The 19,852-nt window shown below is 44.2% G+C and overlaps 8 protein-coding genes across 8 annotated transcripts; 4 read left to right on the top strand and 4 right to left on the bottom strand.

Moving 5' to 3' along the window:
• Positions 1-763: 763 nt before the first annotated feature.
• On the top strand, positions 764-3,712 carry BRETT_003422 (uncharacterized protein; the record flags this gene model as incomplete). The annotated part of the gene is made up of 1 exon (XM_041281931.1): positions 764-3,712. One exon carries the CDS (start codon positions 764-766, stop codon positions 3,710-3,712), a length of 2,949 nt encoding a protein of 982 aa, XP_041139722.1.
• Positions 3,713-4,918: 1,206 nt separating this feature from the next.
• On the bottom strand, positions 4,919-5,857 carry BRETT_003423 (uncharacterized protein; the record flags this gene model as incomplete). The annotated part of the gene is made up of 1 exon (XM_041281932.1): positions 4,919-5,857. The coding sequence occupies one exon, from the start codon at positions 5,855-5,857 to the stop codon at positions 4,919-4,921; it is 939 nt and encodes a 312-aa protein (XP_041139723.1).
• Positions 5,858-6,535: 678 nt separating this feature from the next.
• On the bottom strand, positions 6,536-7,546 carry MTD1 (NAD-dependent 5,10-methylenetetrahydrafolate dehydrogenase; the record flags this gene model as incomplete). Its single annotated transcript, XM_041281933.1, has 1 exon — positions 6,536-7,546. One exon carries the CDS (start codon positions 7,544-7,546, stop codon positions 6,536-6,538), a length of 1,011 nt encoding a protein of 336 aa, XP_041139724.1.
• Positions 7,547-9,041: 1,495 nt separating this feature from the next.
• Positions 9,042-9,554, top strand: BNA1 (3-hydroxyanthranilic acid dioxygenase; the record flags this gene model as incomplete). The annotated part of the gene is made up of 1 exon (XM_041281934.1): positions 9,042-9,554. One exon carries the CDS (start codon positions 9,042-9,044, stop codon positions 9,552-9,554), a length of 513 nt encoding a protein of 170 aa, XP_041139725.1.
• Positions 9,555-11,874: 2,320 nt separating this feature from the next.
• BRETT_003426 (uncharacterized protein) lies at positions 11,875-13,368 on the top strand (the record flags this gene model as incomplete). Its single annotated transcript, XM_041281935.1, has 1 exon — positions 11,875-13,368. The coding sequence occupies one exon, from the start codon at positions 11,875-11,877 to the stop codon at positions 13,366-13,368; it is 1,494 nt and encodes a 497-aa protein (XP_041139726.1).
• A 1,502-nt stretch (positions 13,369-14,870) lies between these two features.
• BRETT_003427 (uncharacterized protein) lies at positions 14,871-15,803 on the bottom strand (the record flags this gene model as incomplete). The annotated part of the gene is made up of 1 exon (XM_041281936.1): positions 14,871-15,803. One exon carries the CDS (start codon positions 15,801-15,803, stop codon positions 14,871-14,873), a length of 933 nt encoding a protein of 310 aa, XP_041139727.1.
• Positions 15,804-16,117: 314 nt separating this feature from the next.
• BRETT_003428 (uncharacterized protein) lies at positions 16,118-17,572 on the bottom strand (the record flags this gene model as incomplete). The annotated part of the gene is made up of 1 exon (XM_041281937.1): positions 16,118-17,572. One exon carries the CDS (start codon positions 17,570-17,572, stop codon positions 16,118-16,120), a length of 1,455 nt encoding a protein of 484 aa, XP_041139728.1.
• Positions 17,573-18,036: 464 nt separating this feature from the next.
• On the top strand, positions 18,037-19,230 carry BRETT_003429 (uncharacterized protein; the record flags this gene model as incomplete). Its single annotated transcript, XM_041281938.1, has 1 exon — positions 18,037-19,230. One exon carries the CDS (start codon positions 18,037-18,039, stop codon positions 19,228-19,230), a length of 1,194 nt encoding a protein of 397 aa, XP_041139729.1.
• Positions 19,231-19,852: the final 622 nt, after the last annotated feature.

The raw sequence follows: 19,852 nt of genomic DNA on the forward strand, positions 1-19,852 counted from the left end.
GGTGTTGGCAAACTAAGCCTTGTTTCAACTTTTGACAACAAAACCTTCTGAACACTATGTGCCGGTTTCTATTCCTGAAGTGCAATTGGCTCCACGCTCTGAATATATGGATATGGAAAAAGTGGAGAGCACAAAAAAAAATAATTAAAGTCAATGTTTATGTTTAATATTGTGAAAGGGCCAACCCCCACTCTTGATTTCAGGTCTAAAGATTCAACTAAAACCGGCCTGCTGTTTTATTATTCTTTCTGCCGGAACTGCTAACGTAATGGAATTTTCTTAGTGGGATCCTACCGTTTTTTTCTCTTACAGCTGTCTAAAATGTGAGTTTTTTTTTTTTTTTTTTTTTTTCTTCTGTTCGTTTTTTGCGCTATCCGGCTTCGGCACCACACCGGCTCATTCCGGCTGCCGGAATATCCATCTATCTCATTTCTTTCTATCTATGTGCTTTTAGGATGTATCTATCGTAAGGTGAAAATTTCGTAGCGTGCATCTTCAATGCAATTTATTTCAATGGGGTATGTATCGATTCATCTGTTTGAGATATTCCGGAATGTGAGTAGTTGATTTGCTGGTGTTTATATGGATTGATAATCTAGAATATTAGCGTGCTGTATTAAGCATGCTAACAAATTGTTTACTGATAGGCATGATTTTTTTGGATTATTTTTCCCGCGTTCTTTTTTTTTTTCATTTTTCACTTCTTATCTTGCATCCTTATCATGCATCTCATTCATCAGCCCTACACAGCAATTTACACGGTATGTGTTCCAAGAGGAGGAAGATAAGGCTTTCAGATCTTGATTTCCTGGACGGGGATGAAGAGATCGAGCCGAAAGTTGGTGCCAGTCGAACTGGTAAGCAGGGTATACGAAAGATCAAGTTTAAGAGAATAAAGAAAGAAGATGCCAGGAGGATCAAGGAAGAGGTGCAAAGCGAGGACGTTAAGAAATTTTTGGGGGTGTCCGGGGAACCGGAAAGGGAGGAGGACCTTGAAATTTCGATCGGCACGAAGAAAAAAAGTGTCAGTGGTGGAAATGAGAATGATGAACATGTGCAAGGAGCACAGACAGGAAGAAGTATATTGGACGAGTTGGGGGAGAAAGAAAGGCTGCAGGGGAGAAGAAATGGTTCAGTAGGCAGTAGTAGGGATGAGAGGCCGAGGCAGAGTTTGGAGCGGAGGCAGAATGAGCGTGAAACTCAGCGAAATGGGAAAAACGAGCAGCACAGCTTGGAAAGTGATCCTGGCGTTGACAGGGACTGGTACACGCAGGATGAGGAGCTGGGCCACCGATATATGAATGAATTTGATGCCGAGGAGCAGGAGCAGATGCCCTTGGTGCGAAAGATGCGTCCGCAAAGCAGGATTCGGCATTTTGATGATGGAGAGGACGAAGTTGATCCAGACATCAATCTTGTGGTTCACCGACTTACGCCGCCGTTTTTGGACGCGAAGGCGGTGCTGAGCGATGGTGCCGGAGTCAGGGATGTAGTGCGGGACCGGACCGGGGATTTGTACCGGGTTGCACGCGAGGGATCAGGGATCGTGGCGGAAAATCGGCGGGAGCAGGAGCGGAGTCGAAATGCAAGAGATGTGGTTGATGGAAAGGGCAGTGGAGGAGGGGAAGAAGTAGCAGGGAAAGTGAAGAAAGAGAGGCAAAGTAGGAAAGTTGAGAAAGCGGAGAAGGTAATAGAAGATAAAGAAACACACAGACGAAAAATCCAACAGGAAAGACGGCGTTTGCCAGCATACAAGATCAAAGAGCAGTTCTTGCAGGCGGTGCACGACAACCAGGTGCTTGTGGTGGTCGGGGAGACGGGATCGGGCAAGAGTACGCAGCTCCCGCAGTTTCTAAGGGATGCGGGATACTCGAGGGCCGGGATGATTGGCATTACACAGCCGAGAAGAGTGGCAGCAATCACAGTTTCGTCCCGGGTGAGTGACGAGATGGGGGTGGAATTGGGCCGGGAGGTGGGGTACGCGATCCGGTTTGAAGATAACACGTGTCCGCAGACGCAGGTGAAGTTCATGACGGATGGAATCTTGCTCCGCGAGTTTTTGCAGGATGCAGATCTCGACCGGTACTCGTGCATAATCATGGATGAGGCCCACGAGCGGTCTTTGAGCACTGACATCTTGCTTGGGCTATTGCGGGGAGTTTTGTCGCGTAGGAGGGACCTGAAGCTCATTGTGACGTCGGCAACGATGAATGCGGGCCGGTTCTGCAGCTTTTTCGGCCATGCGGAGCAGTTTGTCATCCCAGGCAGAACGTACCCGGTGGATATTGAATTTTTGAAAGTTCCACCCCTGGACTACGTGGAATCGGCGGTCCGGCAGGCCATCCGGGTGCACGTGGGTGCACAGGGACCCGGCGATATTCTCGTGTTCATGACGGGGCAGGAGGACATCGGTGTGACGTGCAGGGAAATCGAAAAGAGATTGTGCGAGTTGTCGCAGGTGGACAACACCCTTGCACCACTTGACGTGCTACCCATCTTCTCGATGCTCGCAGCGGCGAGCCAGGCGCGGATTTTCGACGCGTCGCCCCGTCGCAAGTGCATCGTGGCCACCAACATCGCCGAGACCTCGCTCACGGTGCCCGGAGTCCGGTACGTGGTGGATTCAGGACTCGTGAAAGTCAAAGTGTACAATCCGCGGCTTGGCATCGACGTGTTGCAGACCGTTCCGATCTCCCGAGCCCAGGCGGACCAGCGGGCCGGCCGAGCAGGCCGTACTGCCCCTGGAAAGTGCTTCCGCATGTACACTTACGGGGAGATGGCTGCAGAAATGTTCGCGGAACCGATTCCGGAAATCCAGCGGACCAACCTCGACAGCACTGTTTTGGTGCTCAAGTCGCTCAATGTGGCCAGCATCGACAAGTTTCCTCTTCTGGACAGGCCCTCGGCCGAGGCTCTGGCCACCGCCCAGTACGATCTTTGGGCACAGGGTGCGTTGGGCAACGAGGGCGGGCTCACAGCTTTGGGTGCAAGGATGTGCCGGCTCCCCCTCCCCCCGGCCCTTGCCAAGCTGCTCGTGCTGTCAACCCTGCACCACTTCCACTGTGTGGCCGAGTGCCTGACGCTGGTGGCCATGCTCACGATACCGGCCGTTTTTCTGCGTCCCCGGGGCGATTCCCGGCTGCAAAACAGGTCTGACCGTGCCCGGGAGCGGTTTCTGGCCCTCCAGAGTGACCACCTGACCCTTGTCAACGTGTACGAGCAGTTCGAGGCCCACGGCCAGGACCCCGTGTGGTGCCAGCACAATTTCTTGCAGTACCGGTCTCTCCGGAGGGCCCGGGATGTGAGGAATCAGCTTGAGAGCATTCTGCGGGCTTCTGGTTACAACACGCGGGAATCCGCGGCAGGAGACCCAGATCTTGTCCGTGAGTGTGTGTGTGCGGCGTATTTCCAGCATGCAGCTGTTTTCAAGAAGTACGGCAGCTACCAGAACCTTCGAAGCGGCATGGAGGTCGCCTTGGCACCAACGTCCGCACTATTCGGCATGGGTGACCTCCCCCGGTACGTCGTGTACCACGAGGTGGTTCTCACGGGGAAAATGCAGCACATGAACTGTGCTACCGCGGTTGATGGCCTGTGGCTTGCCCGTTACGGCTCTGTATTCTACGCGGAGCGGAATCCGGCGGAATCCGGCATCCAGCACCAAAAGCGTGTCGAGGCCGAGTTTGCCCGTGTCGTCCACACTGCGGAATGATGCGTGTTGGGTGATAATGTGTGGATAGATACGTAATGTGGAATAGATTTGTTATGAATTAATAGTTTGTTGTGATGTATAACTATTGGTTTGCTGTAATGTATAACTATTACTTTGCTGTAATGTATAACTATTACTTTGCTGTAATGTATAACTATTACTTTGCTGTAATGTATGATTAACTATTAGTTTGCTGTAATATATAACCATTGGTTTGCTGTAATGTATAACTATTAGTTTACTTTAATGTATAACTATTACTTTGCTGTAATGTATAACTATTACTTTGCTGTAATGTATGATGAACTAGGGTTGGTGTATTGGTTGCTTTAATGTATAATAAAAGATGTGAGATACTGTAAGCTGATAGAAATCGGCTGTTGTTGGTGGGTGAGAAATAATCTGAAATATACGTATTAGGAACTATTCAATTATTTACTGTGTAACAATGTATAAGATCGATGTATGGAGATATTATGTGTAGTACTATGGAACTAATGCATAGTATCCTATGTGTCATTACTGTATAATAATATGTAATACGATAATCACATAATAAGCGTTCTAAGCATTGATGCAAAATAAGCAGTATGGGACAAATGCATCATAAACTATAGGAGTTGGATATAGATGAGTTTTCTGGAAATACTGTATTATGTAATACTGATGCACCTACAATAAGCTATTTGATTGTTTACTCTGCACTAATAGTAATACAGGATCGATGTGTTATAACCTACGTGTAATTTTGGATGAATACATGATGAGCTATGTAGAGAGTACTTCTGATAAGCTATGTGGAGATATACTGCATTAAACAACAGAAGTGAATGTGGTTGTAGATTGCTGTTAATATGTAATAGGGGTGAACGCATGATAGGTAATTTATATAGTATTTATAAAGTGAGTTGGTTCATTGGAGCCGAGGCAGAAAAAAGGACTAGGGTATGCAGTGGTAGCAAATTAGAAAGCATGATAATCTGAAAAATTATGCTATGCAATTACAAGTCAAAAACTATTAACAGGAGATTACATTGGCATAGGAAGAGGGCCAAAGTGTTATGTTCAAAACTATATCCAGTATTAATACAGCATTGCACTCCATGTTACATTACCAGCTTCATAATCTAGGAATAAGACTTATCCTGACAAAGGCAAATAAACCAGCTGGGTTCTCAAGATATTAACTACATACATTCCACACCGTTACCCCCTGAGAGGACCAAATATCGAATTGTCAATTAGTCTCGTTGTTCCTTTGGATTGGTCCTGGAAATCGTTCGGCACGTACACAGCCATGCTGAGAATACAGCCAACCGACGCGTCGATCGACTCGAGGTAGTGGAGGTCATCCGGGTCGTTGAACGCTATGTAGTCAATTGTGAATTTTGACGATGCCGATTCGATGGTCTGCCTCACCAACTGCGTCAACTTGGCCACGCTGCACTCGTGCTTTGTTTCGTACTCGTTCTTGGCCGCTTTCAGCGACTTAAACAAGCACGTGGCCCTCTCTTTGACAGAATCGGAAAGGTATGCGTTTCTGGAAGAGCGCGCCAAGCCCGATTCGGCACGGATGATGGGCAGAACAGTAATTTTCATGTTGAAGAACAAATCGGCAACCATCTTACGCACAACAATGGTCTGTTGGACGTCCTTTTGGCCAAAGTATGCATTGTTAGGCTCCACAATGTTGAAAAGTTTGGCAAGAACAGTAGTCACACCTCTAAAGAATGCCGGCCGGCACTTTCCCTCTAGTTGCTCTGCAACACCCACAACATTGACAAATGCTCCTTTTTGGCTGGCAACATCTAATGGAATTCCTGAAGGATAGATTTCAGAGACCGTAGGTGCAAAAACAAGACTCACCGACTGGTTTGGGCCTCCCACCTCGGCCAAAACACCGAGATCGTGCTCGAGATTCCGGGGATACGCATCTAGATCTTCACCCGGTGCAAATTGGGATGGATTCACAAAGATGGAAACTACAGTAGCATCATTTTCACTTAGAGACTTTTTCACGAGACTCTGGTGGCCCTGGTGGAGAAAACCCATGGTCGGCACAAAGCCGACTTTCTGGCCTTCTTTCCTCCACCTTTCCCGATACTCTCTGACTTCTTTGACGGTTCTAACCACAGGAATTGACATCTTTGGAACTTTCGGGAAATCAACTGCAAATTGAGTTTTCAAGTGGTATCTGTAGCGCCTACTACTAAATGTGAAATGGCTAGCAATTCATCATCATTTTTAGGAAATCTGTCACTCTTTCTTCCCCGTACTTTTTATATTTTCCCCATTCCCATTCTTCAGATGGTATTTTTCGTTGCCTATTTCTCGCAGTAATTTTCGTTACCTAGCCTATTATTTGGATTTTTCATTTTTCACTCGCTCGTTTTATTTTTCATTTATTTCTCACCATCTTCCATTTCTCGCTTTATTTTTTTCATTTCTCACTATTTTTCATGGCACTTTATTTCTCACTATTTTCCATTTAGCACTTTTTTTTCACTTCATTCCTCCTATTTTTTATCATCTCTTTCTTTCTCCCGCACCAACTTTCCGGACCTCATTGTGTCCATCTTTTGGATCCATGCGAGCCGAGTATCGAAATCTCCCCCAAGTTCAAATTAATGTGGAACTCATGTGAGTCATGTTAGTCATCCTCGCATCTCATCGCATTTCTCCCATTCTACACCTTCTCGCATTTTATCGCATTTATTATTATATCATGTTTTGCTCGATTGTCTTGTTATATACACCCAATGCACCATTCACACTCTACACTGCCCATTATCTAACCTGTGAATGCCGTCACACTTCCCATTCCTAATTCTCGGACTTCTCCTCTTCCCCATTGTCATCGTTCTTGGCCTCACTAGGCTTTTCTAGCGATCCATACTTGTTAATTCTTAACCTAAGCAAATTCCTAAGAAGCATGGCAATTGTGACCTTGCCAATCATAGGAACGTACATGGAGGCAACCTGTTTCACGGCCTCGCCATCGAAGTTCTTCTCACTCGAGAAATTCACAAGAACAGCTCCTCTCTTTATGTACTCTGTAGGGAACTTGTAGTCCTTGGATGGAACTCCTGTAATGATGATATCAGAGCTCTTGGCACATTCCTCGAGACTCTTGGTGCATTCTTTCACCTGATGCTGCTTCAAACGGAGTCCGTCGCCCCTCTCGTATATCTGAATATCGTTAATATCGACAGAATACACTGTGGCACCATCATTTGCCAAAAGTGCGGCTAATGGCCGGCCGACAATCTCCGATCTGTTGATAATGGTGACTGTTTTTCCGTAGAGCCTATCGCCATAGTCCAACAGATTGTTGTACACTCCCAAATACTCCAAAATCTTCACCACTGCCAAAGGAGTGCATGGCAAAATGGATTTTTTCTTGTGGTCGCTATCTAAAAACCTCACGTTGTGGTACATATTCGAGATGTACTGGAAGTTGAGGCCCTCCACATCCTTGTCTATGGAAACACACTGCTGTAGATACTGGTCCTGCCTGTCACCAAAAACCGGGAAGTATACAATCATACCGTCAACGTTATCATCTCTGTTTGCCTGGTAGATTTCCTCCTCCAATTGGTCCTTCTGCGGGATTTCCACCAACTTGTAGTTGAATCCAAGCTTGCTGGCGGTTTTCCCGGTCCAGTTTGCGTACAATTTGGCTGCTGGATCATCGTTAGCTAATAATCCCACTAATGTAAGTGGTTTATCCAACTTTGAAGTGAGTTGTTCGACATCTTTGAGATACTTCTGGGCTATTTTGCTTGCGGGCACAACCTTGCATGGAGTTGCCATCGATTGCTGCTGTGTAGACATCACTGAAAATCTTCGTAAAGCTGAATTCAGTGCCGATGATGATTTCACGATATTTCCTGCTTTTGAGGATTTTATACCGGCCAAAAGTGTAGAAGTACAGCTCTTAAATAAATATCTTCTGAACATTAGAGCGGGAAGGGAGAGATTCGGCTTTTGGTACGCTAATCTCTTTGTTATTGTGTTGTTTTCGGTCTCCTCTCTTACAGTATCAGCGGGCGATGCCTTCCTATTTATATATATCTTTACTGTTGACTAATTAAAAATTTTTTATTATACTCTTATTTTTATTCTCTATTCTAATTCTTAATTTTCTTATTTTATTTATAATTTTTTTTTTTTTTTTAACTCCCCCTACTTTCCTTATTGAGAGGCTTTAGTCTGTGGCTTTAATCTTCTTTTTAGTGAAGTGTGAATAAATAGGATAAGGACCATTCCGTGTTTTGGTTTTTTTCAAATTCATTTTATCTTTTTCTGTCTTCTTTTTTGCGTTTTTCATAAAGTTTTTGACTCCTTCCCATATCAGAACTTGGTATCAAGCGCTCGTCTATCGACGCGTCTTTGACCTGTGAAATGTTTCTCCTCTCCTCCTCGCTCCTTTTTTTTTTTTTTCGTATGTTAAAAAAATTTTCCAGCCTTTTTTTCGCCATTCCACTCGCTGAGTTCTCAGAAAGGCAACTGAGGATTTCGCCATATAATCCTGTGCGCGAGCGCACCCAGCCTGCAGCTGTTGCGGCTAAGCGCCAGTTCATTTAAGGTGCTTTCAAATAGATTTTTGGTATTTTTGAAGTGCTAAATTCATTCCAACTTATATTTTCTTTTAAATTTGCCCTTAGATTCCTCAAGCCGTACTGTATTAATCTTGGAAAGATTGTAAAATGTGGCCAAATTAACTTAGCGCCCAAGAATATCGTAAGACACACGCACAAGCGCAAGTCTACCGCAGGATTGAAGCGGCTACGCTGATATTTGCGCAATTTGATATTAATTTTATCATCTGAAAATATAATACGGTATTTTTCAAAATACGACATTATTTGGACGACTTTTACATTGAATATTGAATATCCTGATAAAGCAGCCCGCACTCACATACAGTTGTATATGATTGGTCGGCCTTGAAGCAAAAAACAATACTATACCATGTTTTGTGCGTTTTACCATCCGAAAATGGCATGTATGAACATACTGCGAACGCCAATACAATTCAGTTTATTTTATTTTTACGTTATTTTTTTTTGGAGTAATTCGAAATTTGGAAGTCGAGCAATTCACAGTTTTAGTTTTTGCACCCAAGTATAAATAAAGAGAGGGATTCTCCTAAACACAATCTTCAATTATCCATTTTTTCTTTCTGTATTTTCTATTTAATTCGATTTCGTTCCATACATCTTTCTTTTCTTCTGCATCTCTCGAACCCTTTGCTGTCGTGTTATTTTCATTGTCTTGATTGCCGAATTTAAGTTGTTCTCAGTCTAGATTTATCCCATAATTTAAAATGCTTCCAGACCCAATTAACATCCCAAAGTGGCTTGAAAAGCACGGAGATCTTTTGAAGCCTCCTGTTAATAATTTCTGTCTTCACAGAGGTGGATTCACTGTGATGATTATAGGAGGCCCAAATGAAAGAACTGATTATCATATTAATACCACTCCCGAATGGTTTTACCAGTATAAAGGTGGTATTACTTTAAAAGTTGTCGATGAGGGCAAGTTTAGGGACATCGAAATTGGCGAGCAGGAGTCCTTTTTGCTCCCTGCAAACACCCCACACAGCCCTGTTAGGTACGAAGACACGATTGGCATAGTTGTGGAGCAGGATCGGCCAAATGGAGTCAATGACAAGATGAGATGGTACTGCAGTAAGTGCAAGGCTCAACTTTATGAGGGGGAATTCAGATGTGATGATTTGGGCTCACAGGTGAAAGATACAATTGACAAATTTGATTCTGATATCAATGCAAGGACTTGTAAGAAATGCGGACATGTGAACAAATCTCGTCCCGAGTGAATATTTTGTTTGCTTGTTTGTAATTTGTTGTTGACTCGGAGAAAAGACTCTTTACGCTACAGTTATTTTGTTTTCCTTTGCAATTATTTATGAATTACAGTTGACACTTTTAATTGGTCCTGTCTGCTTGCCATTAAATTTGTGCATGCGGGAAAATAGTGTGGTGTACGGATGCAGTGGTACAAAAGCAAATAGCTAGAGCAGAAAGTAGAAGGTAGAAAGTAGAAAGTAGAAAGTAAAAGCGAGCGCTAAAATAATACTATGAGAAAAAAGGTTGATATTTAATATTTCACAGTGACAAGGATTCCCTTAAACGAAGAATGTGCTTAATACTGAATTAAAAATTTCTTGTTCAAGCCTTTTTTTTGTAGATAATTTACAACTATATACTGAATAGAAGTATGCGGGTAAATTAACACAGTTCATGTATTGATAGTCCAGAAAATATCGTATCATAGCTTCCCTAATAGGCAACTAAAATGTGTGTCATGCAGATTGAAGAAGAGTTAAAAAGCAACACAATAACTTGTCTGAGGGCTTTCGATCCTGCTAAAACTCAGGTTGCAAAAAATCAGACCCTATACGTAACACATTTTTAAAAAAAAACTGCGATAAAATAAATGTAAAAACTGCTTATGTCTATATTGAACCTTGGACTATTATTATTTCCCCACCCAGAATATAAATAATACGGACATACGAAGGCTGATTCATCTGCCTAATTTTTCCCCACGAACTTCCAAATCAGGTGCAGAGGTGTAAAAATAAAGAATGAGATGTGGAGATTTTGCGAGGGAGGATTGTATTTATGTTTTTTATGTTTTTTTCACGGATTGCGTTGATACGTGTCAGAATGGGGAAAAATAAGAAAAGACCAGATCTGGAGACATCCCGGGGCAAGAGTGGGGATGCGACTCATTTTTTTTTACATTTATGGGAATTTGGTAGTTGTTGTGAGCGATCCGCAGGATGCGCAGCGTTGGAATGCGCATTAGAGCGCTGGAAAGAACAAGGTTGAGGCGGCAGCGGATATAGGGCGGTTGGTTTCGGAAGAGGAGCCGTAGAATCGGTGCGCATAGCGCGTGTGCGCCGAGCGAGCAGCGCGCCGAGGCCGGAAGAAATTTAAGTTTTTGTGGAGATTCCTGTGATTCTAAGTAAAGCCCAAACCGCAAGGATAAACATGGAGTAAACGATGTTTTAAGTGCTATTGTACTACGGATGTCGAAACTATATAAAACGGAATAAATCGTTAACGTTGTCAGGATTAGCTGGGCTAACACGGAAAAACCACTCGGAAATCCATAGACCGCGAGGGATAACAATGGGAAACGCGAATTCGAGCGCGGAGAAACAGGCGTCATTGTTTCCCTTCATACACAGAGAAAAACTGGCGCCAGAGTTTATTGACCGGTACAATAAAGCTGGGCTCGACGGAAAAGGAAGTTAATCCGGAGGCACACCATGCGGAAATCATCTTGAAAACAAGAAGAGCCGGGTTGGCGCGCAGGTAATCAGACGACAAGTGTTTCTTTAATTTTTGGTATTGTTTGCATTGTTTGAAATCTGGAGACCCCAGAGATTACCCGCAAGAGGGAATTTGGCGTGTTGATGCGGATGCAATTTGAGGAGGACGGTAATTTGTATTTTGTGGAAATTAGTGTTTGAAGAGAGGGATGCGCTGCGGATGAGTTGTGGATAGGGTGCGGATAGGGTGCGGATGTGCTGCGGTTGGCACAGAAGTGTGACGCACCAGTTGAATCCGGCCCGCACGGAGTCATCGACGCTTTCACACGCAAGCACCCGCGGAAAAATTTTCTCTTCTCTATTCTTGAGACAGTCGTATTTTGACTGGCTGCGCGGGGCAGATTTCCCCTTGTCTATTGTGCAACAGTCCACTTTGTCCACCTAAAAAACTTTTTTTTTCACCACCTCTCGGGCACCTCGAGCACACCTTGCCTGTTAGTGGGGTGAAAAATCACCCCGACTTTTTTTTTTTTGCAAAAATTACCTTGTGCATTCATACCCACTTTTTTTTTCCCCTGCTGTTAGCAGTTTTTCTTTCCTTGGTGGGGTATGGTAATACAGTCGGGTAATATATAAATCTGGTTGTTTTCCGTTTTTTTTTTTTCAGGCTGCCAGATGCAGTTTTCTTCACGATGCACGTTATCCCTTTTAACGTTTGATTTGTTTTTCTTTGATTGTACAAAGCTACTTTATCGGTTGATCTTGTCATTGCAACAGCAGAAACAGGACCTTCGTACAGCAGATATAGGTAGAAGGACTACAGAAAGTCACAAAACATAAATTTCCAGTATATAAAATGCCAGAACCACCTATGCTTACAGGAGAGGTGAGGACTCGTGTGGAGGACATCGAGAAGCAGTTCTCAGTGTCAGAGGAGTTCTTGAAGAAGGCAGTGACCTTCTTCATCGAGTGTGCCGACAAGGGCTTGAAGGTGAAAAACGACCCCGAGGCTTTGTTGATGATTCCAACGTTCGTGACTTCGATCCCAACAGGAAAGGAGAAGGGAGTGTTGTTGGCCATTGATTTGGGAGGAACGAACTTCAGAGTTGTGTCGGTGGCGTTGAACGGAGACCACACGTTCGACTTGGTCCAGGCAAAGAACCCTATCCCTGTTGATCTCATGAAGGGAACGAGTGATGAGCTTTTCCGGTGGATGGCCGAGAAAATCCATGACTTCGTCAAGGAGAACCACTCGAACGCCGTGGAATCGGGCAACAGGCTCAAGATGGGATTCACGTTCAGTTTCCCGATCGACCAGACGTCTTTGGACTCTGGAACCTTGACCAGATGGTCGAAGCACTTCAACATTCCTGATTGCATTGGCAAGGATGTGGTGAAGCTTCTCCAGTACCACTTGGATGCTCTGAAGGTGCCGGTGGTCGTTTCTGCACTCGCCAACGATACTGTGGGCACACTATTGGCCAGATCGTACACGGGAGCGGACAAGGAGGGAAAGACGAAGATTGGATGCATTTTCGGAACGGGAACAAACGGTGCCTACGAGGAGGACTTGGACAACATCACGAAGTTGCCACAGAGCATCAGAAATGAGCTCAAGGCAAAGGGCGTGAGAAAGATGGTGATCAACACGGAGTGGGGCTCGTTCGACAACAAGTTGAGAGTCTTGCCAAACACCAAGTGGGACGAGCAGGTGGACAAGTTGAGTCCAAACCCGGGCTTCCACTTGTTCGAAAAGCGTGTCTCTGGAATGTTCATGGGTGAGATCTTGAGACAGATCTTGCTCGACTTGTACAGGGAGGGCTTGATCTTGCAGCAGTACAGAACTGAGGACAAGTTGCCTCACCGTTTGAGAACTGCCTGGGATTTGGACACCGAGGCCATGTCGTTGTTTGAGATTGATGACTCTACCGACTTGAAGGCCTCCGAGTTGAAACTCGAGCAGATGCTTCGTCTTCCAACCACCGTTGAGGAGAGAGTTGTCATCCAGAGGTTGACCAGGGCCATTGCACACAGATCTTCCAGTTTGGCAGCTGTTCCTATCAGTGCCATCTTGCTCAAGAGCCATGCTTTGGACGGTCACAACGTTAACGTCGATGTTGGTGCCGACGGCTCTGTTGTTGAGTTCTATCCTGGTTTCAGAACCATGATGAGAGATGCCATTGCCCAGACCCAGCTCGGTCCAAAGGGTGAGAGAAGGTTGCACGTCAACATTGCCAAGGATGGTTCCTCTGTTGGTGCTGCCCTTTGTGCTTTGAGCAGCGAGTTCTTAAGCATGGTTACGATTGAACGATCACTTGATGCCTTATGCGTTAGTTTTGCTTTTATTTAGTTTAAGTGTACGGTTTATGCTTGTGTAGTTTTGTGAGTATGTTGGTGGAGCAGTAGTTTGATGGCTTGGTAACTTTGTTGGTGATGCAAGAGAGGATTCACTTACGAGGATTAATGTACTTAAGCTTGCTTATTTATCTCTTTTATGCTTTCCTGCTTCGCTTGTTTTTTCATTTCATTAGTCTTGAACCATCACCCTAACAACACTTCATGAAGCAATCGCGCTTAGAACCAATTGAAGAAGTATTGCAGGGTTGGTGAAGTAGACATCAATGAGTTGGTAAAGGTGTGAAAATTGATTGGCTAAAAAGTAGGATTAATGTACTGATGAAGTAGGCAATACTCTACTGAGAAGTAAGTATTACTTCACTAAGAAGTACTACTTTACAGGGAAGTACCACTTTAGAGAGGTGTTACTTTACTAAGAAGTATTACCTTACTCACAAGTACTACTTTACTGCATTAAGTAGGAATTACTCTACTAATTGATTCGTTCCGGTTGAACTTTATGGCCTTGCTTGAATTCAAACTTCTTGTTACGGCATCAAACCAATCATTGTCTCAGAAAGACTCCATTTCAAATTAAGTCACACATGAAATCAAAAATAGAATGTATATACAGCAGCGATGATAAGCTGTTCTACGTTGAATTCGAACCAGGTAAAAGAGCGTGTAAAGTATGGGTCCAAGTATTTGTGCCGAGATGCAAATATAGTTTGTATGACTAGCATCGATGAAAAAGATGATTTGCAAAGCTGATTCAATGCCAGGTCCCTGGTTAAGATGGGAAATCCAACAACCATTGAATGGATAATGAACAGTTTACTAACGCAATCAATCATTCAATTGCTCAAAGGACTTCATTAGGAAGCATTTCATTTGGTGTAAAGCTACACATCCAATTATACGGCACAATAATTATATTACAACCGATCAATTCCAGTCAATTAGTACATCGCTTGAATTAATTTGAATTAATTAATGTAGTCCAATAACCCCAACTGGTTCATATTGGGCTGTATTTCATAAAACAGTAACTACCACTTTCTGTCCTTACCTATATATACGTTTTCCAAACAAAGCAGTAAACTCTCACAAGCTATCGGAACTGATTCAGTTATGCAATTCACATCAGTTCATGCTTTAGAAATGCATATTTGAACAAGCAAGCAAATATTTGAATACATATTTCAACAAACACAACTTACTGCTCATCAGGCCAGCAACTAAGCTGGAATCAGCAGAAGAAACTCTCAAATTCCATTATCCAGGGATATACTTCCAAAACAGGCAACCAAACACTTTGAACACCTTGAATGCAATTTAAAGCAGCATTAGTGGAAACTTTCGAGGAATGCATCTCTTCTCACTAACAATGCTGAACCCATATCCAAATCCGAACTCAATCTGGCCGTAAATACTTTAAAACGGCAGTAAGACATGCTAAATACATTATACTGCCTTTCAGCCAAACCAACCCCCTTTAACTAATCCTTCCCAACTTTAGCTACCCTGTCCATTTTCGGCAGCCTTTAACTCTATTTTCTGCGTCTCCCCTTTTCCACCCCCTAATGCATTTGCAATAATCATACTGCTATACTCATTATTTCCGTACTGCCGATATGCCCTTTCCTGGTTGGAATTATTTTTGTGCTTTGAAATATTTTTCGCCGGCTTTGTCCCATTAGCATCCCACGCCTGACCCAATGTGAGCTCCCACAACGCCATCAATCCCACCACCGTTAGCGCCAGCCGCCGTAGAAACCGCATCTCGCGCCGCCGCGCATCCTCGTCCGACTGCCGCGAAAATCGGCGGAGGTCCTTGCGCACACCCATCGAAAGATCAATATTATTCAAATCATGGTGGAAAAGATCGCCGCATTGGGTAATCTTGCGCTCCCGCATCCGCTGCTCGTTCGCCATATTCCACTTGAAGTACCGCTCCCTGTTAAAGTCTGGGGTGCGCTCGTAATTCCGCGCACCGTACCGCGTGTAGTGGTATCCCGGTGCGCCACGCGCCCGGAGCGCCGCCTCCTGCTGCGCAGTGCGCGCCTGCTCCACTGCCAACGTCCGGTCATATGCGCGCCTGGCCGCTGGGTCACAGAGAACTTCGTACGAGCGCTTGATGCGCAGGTAGTCCTCCTTCTTGCGCTCCATATCTTCCTCACTCAGCTTTTGCGACTGCAATTTATCCGGGTGAAGTTTCATGCTCAGTTTCTTGAAACTTCTTTTAATTTCCCTCAATTTTGCATTCGGCCCCAAATTGAGATTTCTATAATGGTTCTCCTGGCTTCCTTTTTTGGTCGAATACATCCGCTTTGATCTCAACTCGCATGCTATTTGTCCATATGCTATCTTTTCGCTTATCCGCTCAATTTGCTCATCAAACAGCCCGATATGACCTCTCAATTGCCTAATATATACATGTCTATCCATAATGCATGTTCTAGAATTTGCCGGCTTTATCCACCAGATAGTTAGTTACAAACTTAGTCTTTGATCCAATGTTACCTTTTTATTATCGAAGCTTTGTTTTCCCGCCATTTAATTGAGATCATTTTTCTTTTTTTTTTTATTCTTATTCCCCACATTGCTCCTCCTCCGTTTTCTTCGTTTTCATTTATTCTTTTGAGCCCTTCTATTTTTTAGCTCAGCGTCGATCGACCCGTCGTCGAATGAAATCCCTTCCATGTATTCATCTAAATGCATGAACCATCATCTACATACCTCAAATAGAACAACTATTACTACTAATCCTCCTCATTCATATCAATTTCTATCCAGCTGGGCCAGGCCAACTCATTCACCAGCACTTTTCGCAATGCAGAAAGCAAAAATTTCTCGATTTTCCCAATATTTCTCAACACAGAACCATTACTTGCTCCATCCACATTGCTTGGACCTTCATTTGCAGCCATAGACGCACTCCAATTCTGCAATGCTAATCTCTCCTTCTCGCTTAAACTCGAAGAGTACATGTGGTGGTGATTTATCTCGTTTGTATACGACCTCGTCCGTCCCGCATTAATTCCACTACTTGTCGATTTTCTAGAATGAGAGTTAACAGACCGACTTATTCCATCATCTGTGTTTCCTGTGATGTCCATATAGTCTCCTAGCTCACCCTCGATCTTCATATTCTTGATAATATCGATCCTGTTTCCACTGTCAGAGCCCAACTCGTCCGTGCTGAGAAAGGCGTCTGCAGACCCGTCGCTATGCACCGATCGACGCGTCGTTGTCGCGCCTGCCGCCCCCGCGTCGGAATCGTCATCTAGATCGCACAAAAACGACACAAACACTCGGTGGTTTAAATATGCCAGCACAGCCAACGAATGAATCAGCAAGTCGCTTATCTTGAGTCTGACAGGCAAGGTGATAAAGCCTGGGGATGGATAATTCACCATCAAGCTGCAAGTAACTTCAATGTAGATGTTTGAGTTCCATTCTAGGTCCATAGTGAACTGGATATCATTTTTGCCTTTAGCCGGTATTTCTGTGCGCTTCTGGGCATCTGTTTGATTTTCTGACACTGCAGTTTTGTCTATTTGATCGCCATCTTCATGCCAAGCCGCCGGAACATGCCCGGGTGCTTTTCGTGGAGATTTTAAGCCAGAAGTCTCACCTTGAATTCCATCAATGCTGACGTTTGGTTCTATGGAAGACTCCAGAGACCCATTTTGCGAAGTTGTCTCGCCTTCCCTTGCCCCGAAGGCACTAATTCCCACCCCATTGTGCAGCCCCGGTAGATAAGGAGAACCCGGGCGTGGAATAAAGAGATCTGTAGTTGAATGAATACCAATTGGGGAAGATGTGCGTAATTCTGAAGTGTGCAAAGGGTAATTCGACTCGGACATAGACTTTTTTATACTTTGAGGTCTTATTACTGGGTGGTGTGTTCTTCTTTGCTCTGCACTTGTAAAACTTTTGCTTCTGTTTCTATTCTCACTGTCAGAACCAATAGACAGATCGGCATTGCCTGAATCTTCGGGCTCTTTTTGGTTGTAGAACTCGGCAAATGGGTAGTCTATATCCCGAATTGTAAGTTTTGGCGACTTTGAGCCCAAGTTGACTTCAACTATTCGCAAGTCTTTCATGTATTTTGGCAAATCAATTGATGTGAGCTTTTCGTTGAGGAAGTCTTTCAATGAGGATCTCAGGCCGTCATCTGTGTATATTGTCTCCCAGTTGATGTCAAAAGACATGCCGTTTGTAGCCTGAATGCGGATATGGAAGTTTCGTGATTGAATTTGTTGATTGTGAGTATACGAGAGGCCCAGTACACAGATATCTGCCAAGCATGTTGTCGGGGTGTGAAAAAAGAGTARARWDAAAAAAAAAAAAAAAAAAAAAAAAAGGCAATCGGATCCCGCACAGTCGGGGGAAAAACAATTATGCAAACCTGATCATCGCAATACCTAATAATGTACTGAAATCTTGCCTCATCGATATTCGAGCAAGGGAGTGAGAACCGGTGGGTGTCAAATCCAAATAACGGAAATCTGCCCGAAAACTCCCTTTTCCCTTTTCTTGTCTTTCCTTTTGTTTGCACCTTGTTCCCAATTTGTAATCCCATATTTTCCCTTCCTGCCCCAGTAACACGGTGATATCCTCTAAGGTATAAATAGGGCACAATTTCCCCTTGCACTTGTTTGACGTATTTCTCAAAATGTTTCAATTCCAAATTTCACATTCTTTACGCCATGCTCTGAGATCAGGCATGCTATCATCGAGAAACTCATACAGGCTATTGGAGACATCGGCAACTGCAACTAAGACCGGTAAGCCGGCGACTGGTATTGTCTTCATGAATATGGGAGGTCCATCCACAATTAAAGAGACGGGCGATTTCCTTTACAACTTGTTTTCGGACGGCGACTTGATTCCATTCGGGCGTTTTCAGCCAATATTGGCGAAGTTCATCTCGAGAAGACGTACACCGATGATTGAGGAGAGGTACAAGGAGATCGGAGGTGGTTCTCCCATCAGGAAGTGGTCTGAGTACCAGGCGGAGGAGGTGTGCAAGATTTTGGACAAGACCATGCCGGAATCCGCACCCCACAAGCCATACGTGGCCTTCCGGTATGCCAACCCGCTCATGCCTGCCACTTATGAGAAGATGCTGGAAGATGGAGTACAAAGGGCGGTTGCCTTCTCGCAATATCCACAATTCAGCTATTCGACAACAGCCTCGTCGATAAACGACTTGTACCGCGTGGCGAAGAAGGTGGACCCGGAGCACAAGATCACGTGGTCAACCATAGACAGGTGGCCTCAAGAGCCATTTCTTGTGGAGACGTTTGCCCGGCACGTCAGGGACACTTTGCAAAAGTTCCCTGCGGACCAGCGGAGCCAGGTCGTGGTGCTTTTCAGTGCCCACTCGCTCCCGATGTCGGTCATACAGAAGGGTGACGCGTACCCGGCGGAAGTTGCCGCCACTGTGTACGCCGTGATGGAAAAATTGGGCTTTTCCAACCCTTACAGGCTCACGTGGCAGTCTCAGGTTGGCCCGATGCCATGGCTGGGTCCGCAGACAAAGGACATTGCCAAGAAGCTTCTAGAAGGTGACGAGAAGCCAGTTCCGGGCATAGTTGTGGTTCCAATTGCGTTCACCTCGGACCACATTGAGACTTTGCACGAGGTGGACATCGAGATGAAGGAGGAGTTGAAGCATCCGGAGAAGTTGATCCGGTGTGAGTCGCTCAACGGGGATGCGAAGTTCATCCAGGGGCTTGCCGGGCTCGTCCGGCGGCATCTTCTGAGTGGCAAGTATTACTCGAAGCAGTTGCCTTTGGATTACACTTTTCGCAAGGGCAAGGATGTGTTTGAGGACCCGGGAGAGTTCTTTGGGCCTAGAAAGTAGGTTTGAACATGCATGTACAGTTAGTGGATATACGTTAATATAGTTCTATTGATTATAGTTCTATTGAGTCTAGTTTTATGGCTTATAGTTTTATGGCTTATAGTTCTATTGAGTATACTTGATATAGAACACCTCAGAAAATGGGTTGGAATTATGGTGGGAGTCATGTTGATAGAGTATTGGTGTTCTTATCGTAATTTACATAATGTTGATTTTATTTTTTTTGCACATCCTTTAAGTAGCACCATTTAACCTTTGTACGTTGTTTTAATAGAACGTGCCACTGGAAGCATAGAACTCCACCATTGATTTACTTCATATAGTATTATTGCATTAATTTGTAATATTAATTGTTTGTATTATGTGGATTAATACATCGTTTGGAATTTTTAGGTATTATTCATACGGTATGTGCTAATTCGTTATTTGGTGATTATATATTGGATTTTTTACCTGTATTTCATCTCTACTGGTTATCTGAAGAACATTAGGTAGGTAGTAGTTATATTATCCAAGATACATATGTTGATTCATAGTATTATGATTAGCCATAGTATTCTCAATACAGTAGTCACCATATCCATAGTATTCTCAATATAGTAGTCACTATACTCACAGTAGT

This window comes from Brettanomyces bruxellensis, chromosome 9 (genome assembly GCF_011074885.1).
Source record: "Brettanomyces bruxellensis chromosome 9, complete sequence".
NCBI lineage: Eukaryota > Fungi > Ascomycota > Pichiomycetes > Pichiales > Pichiaceae > Brettanomyces > Brettanomyces bruxellensis.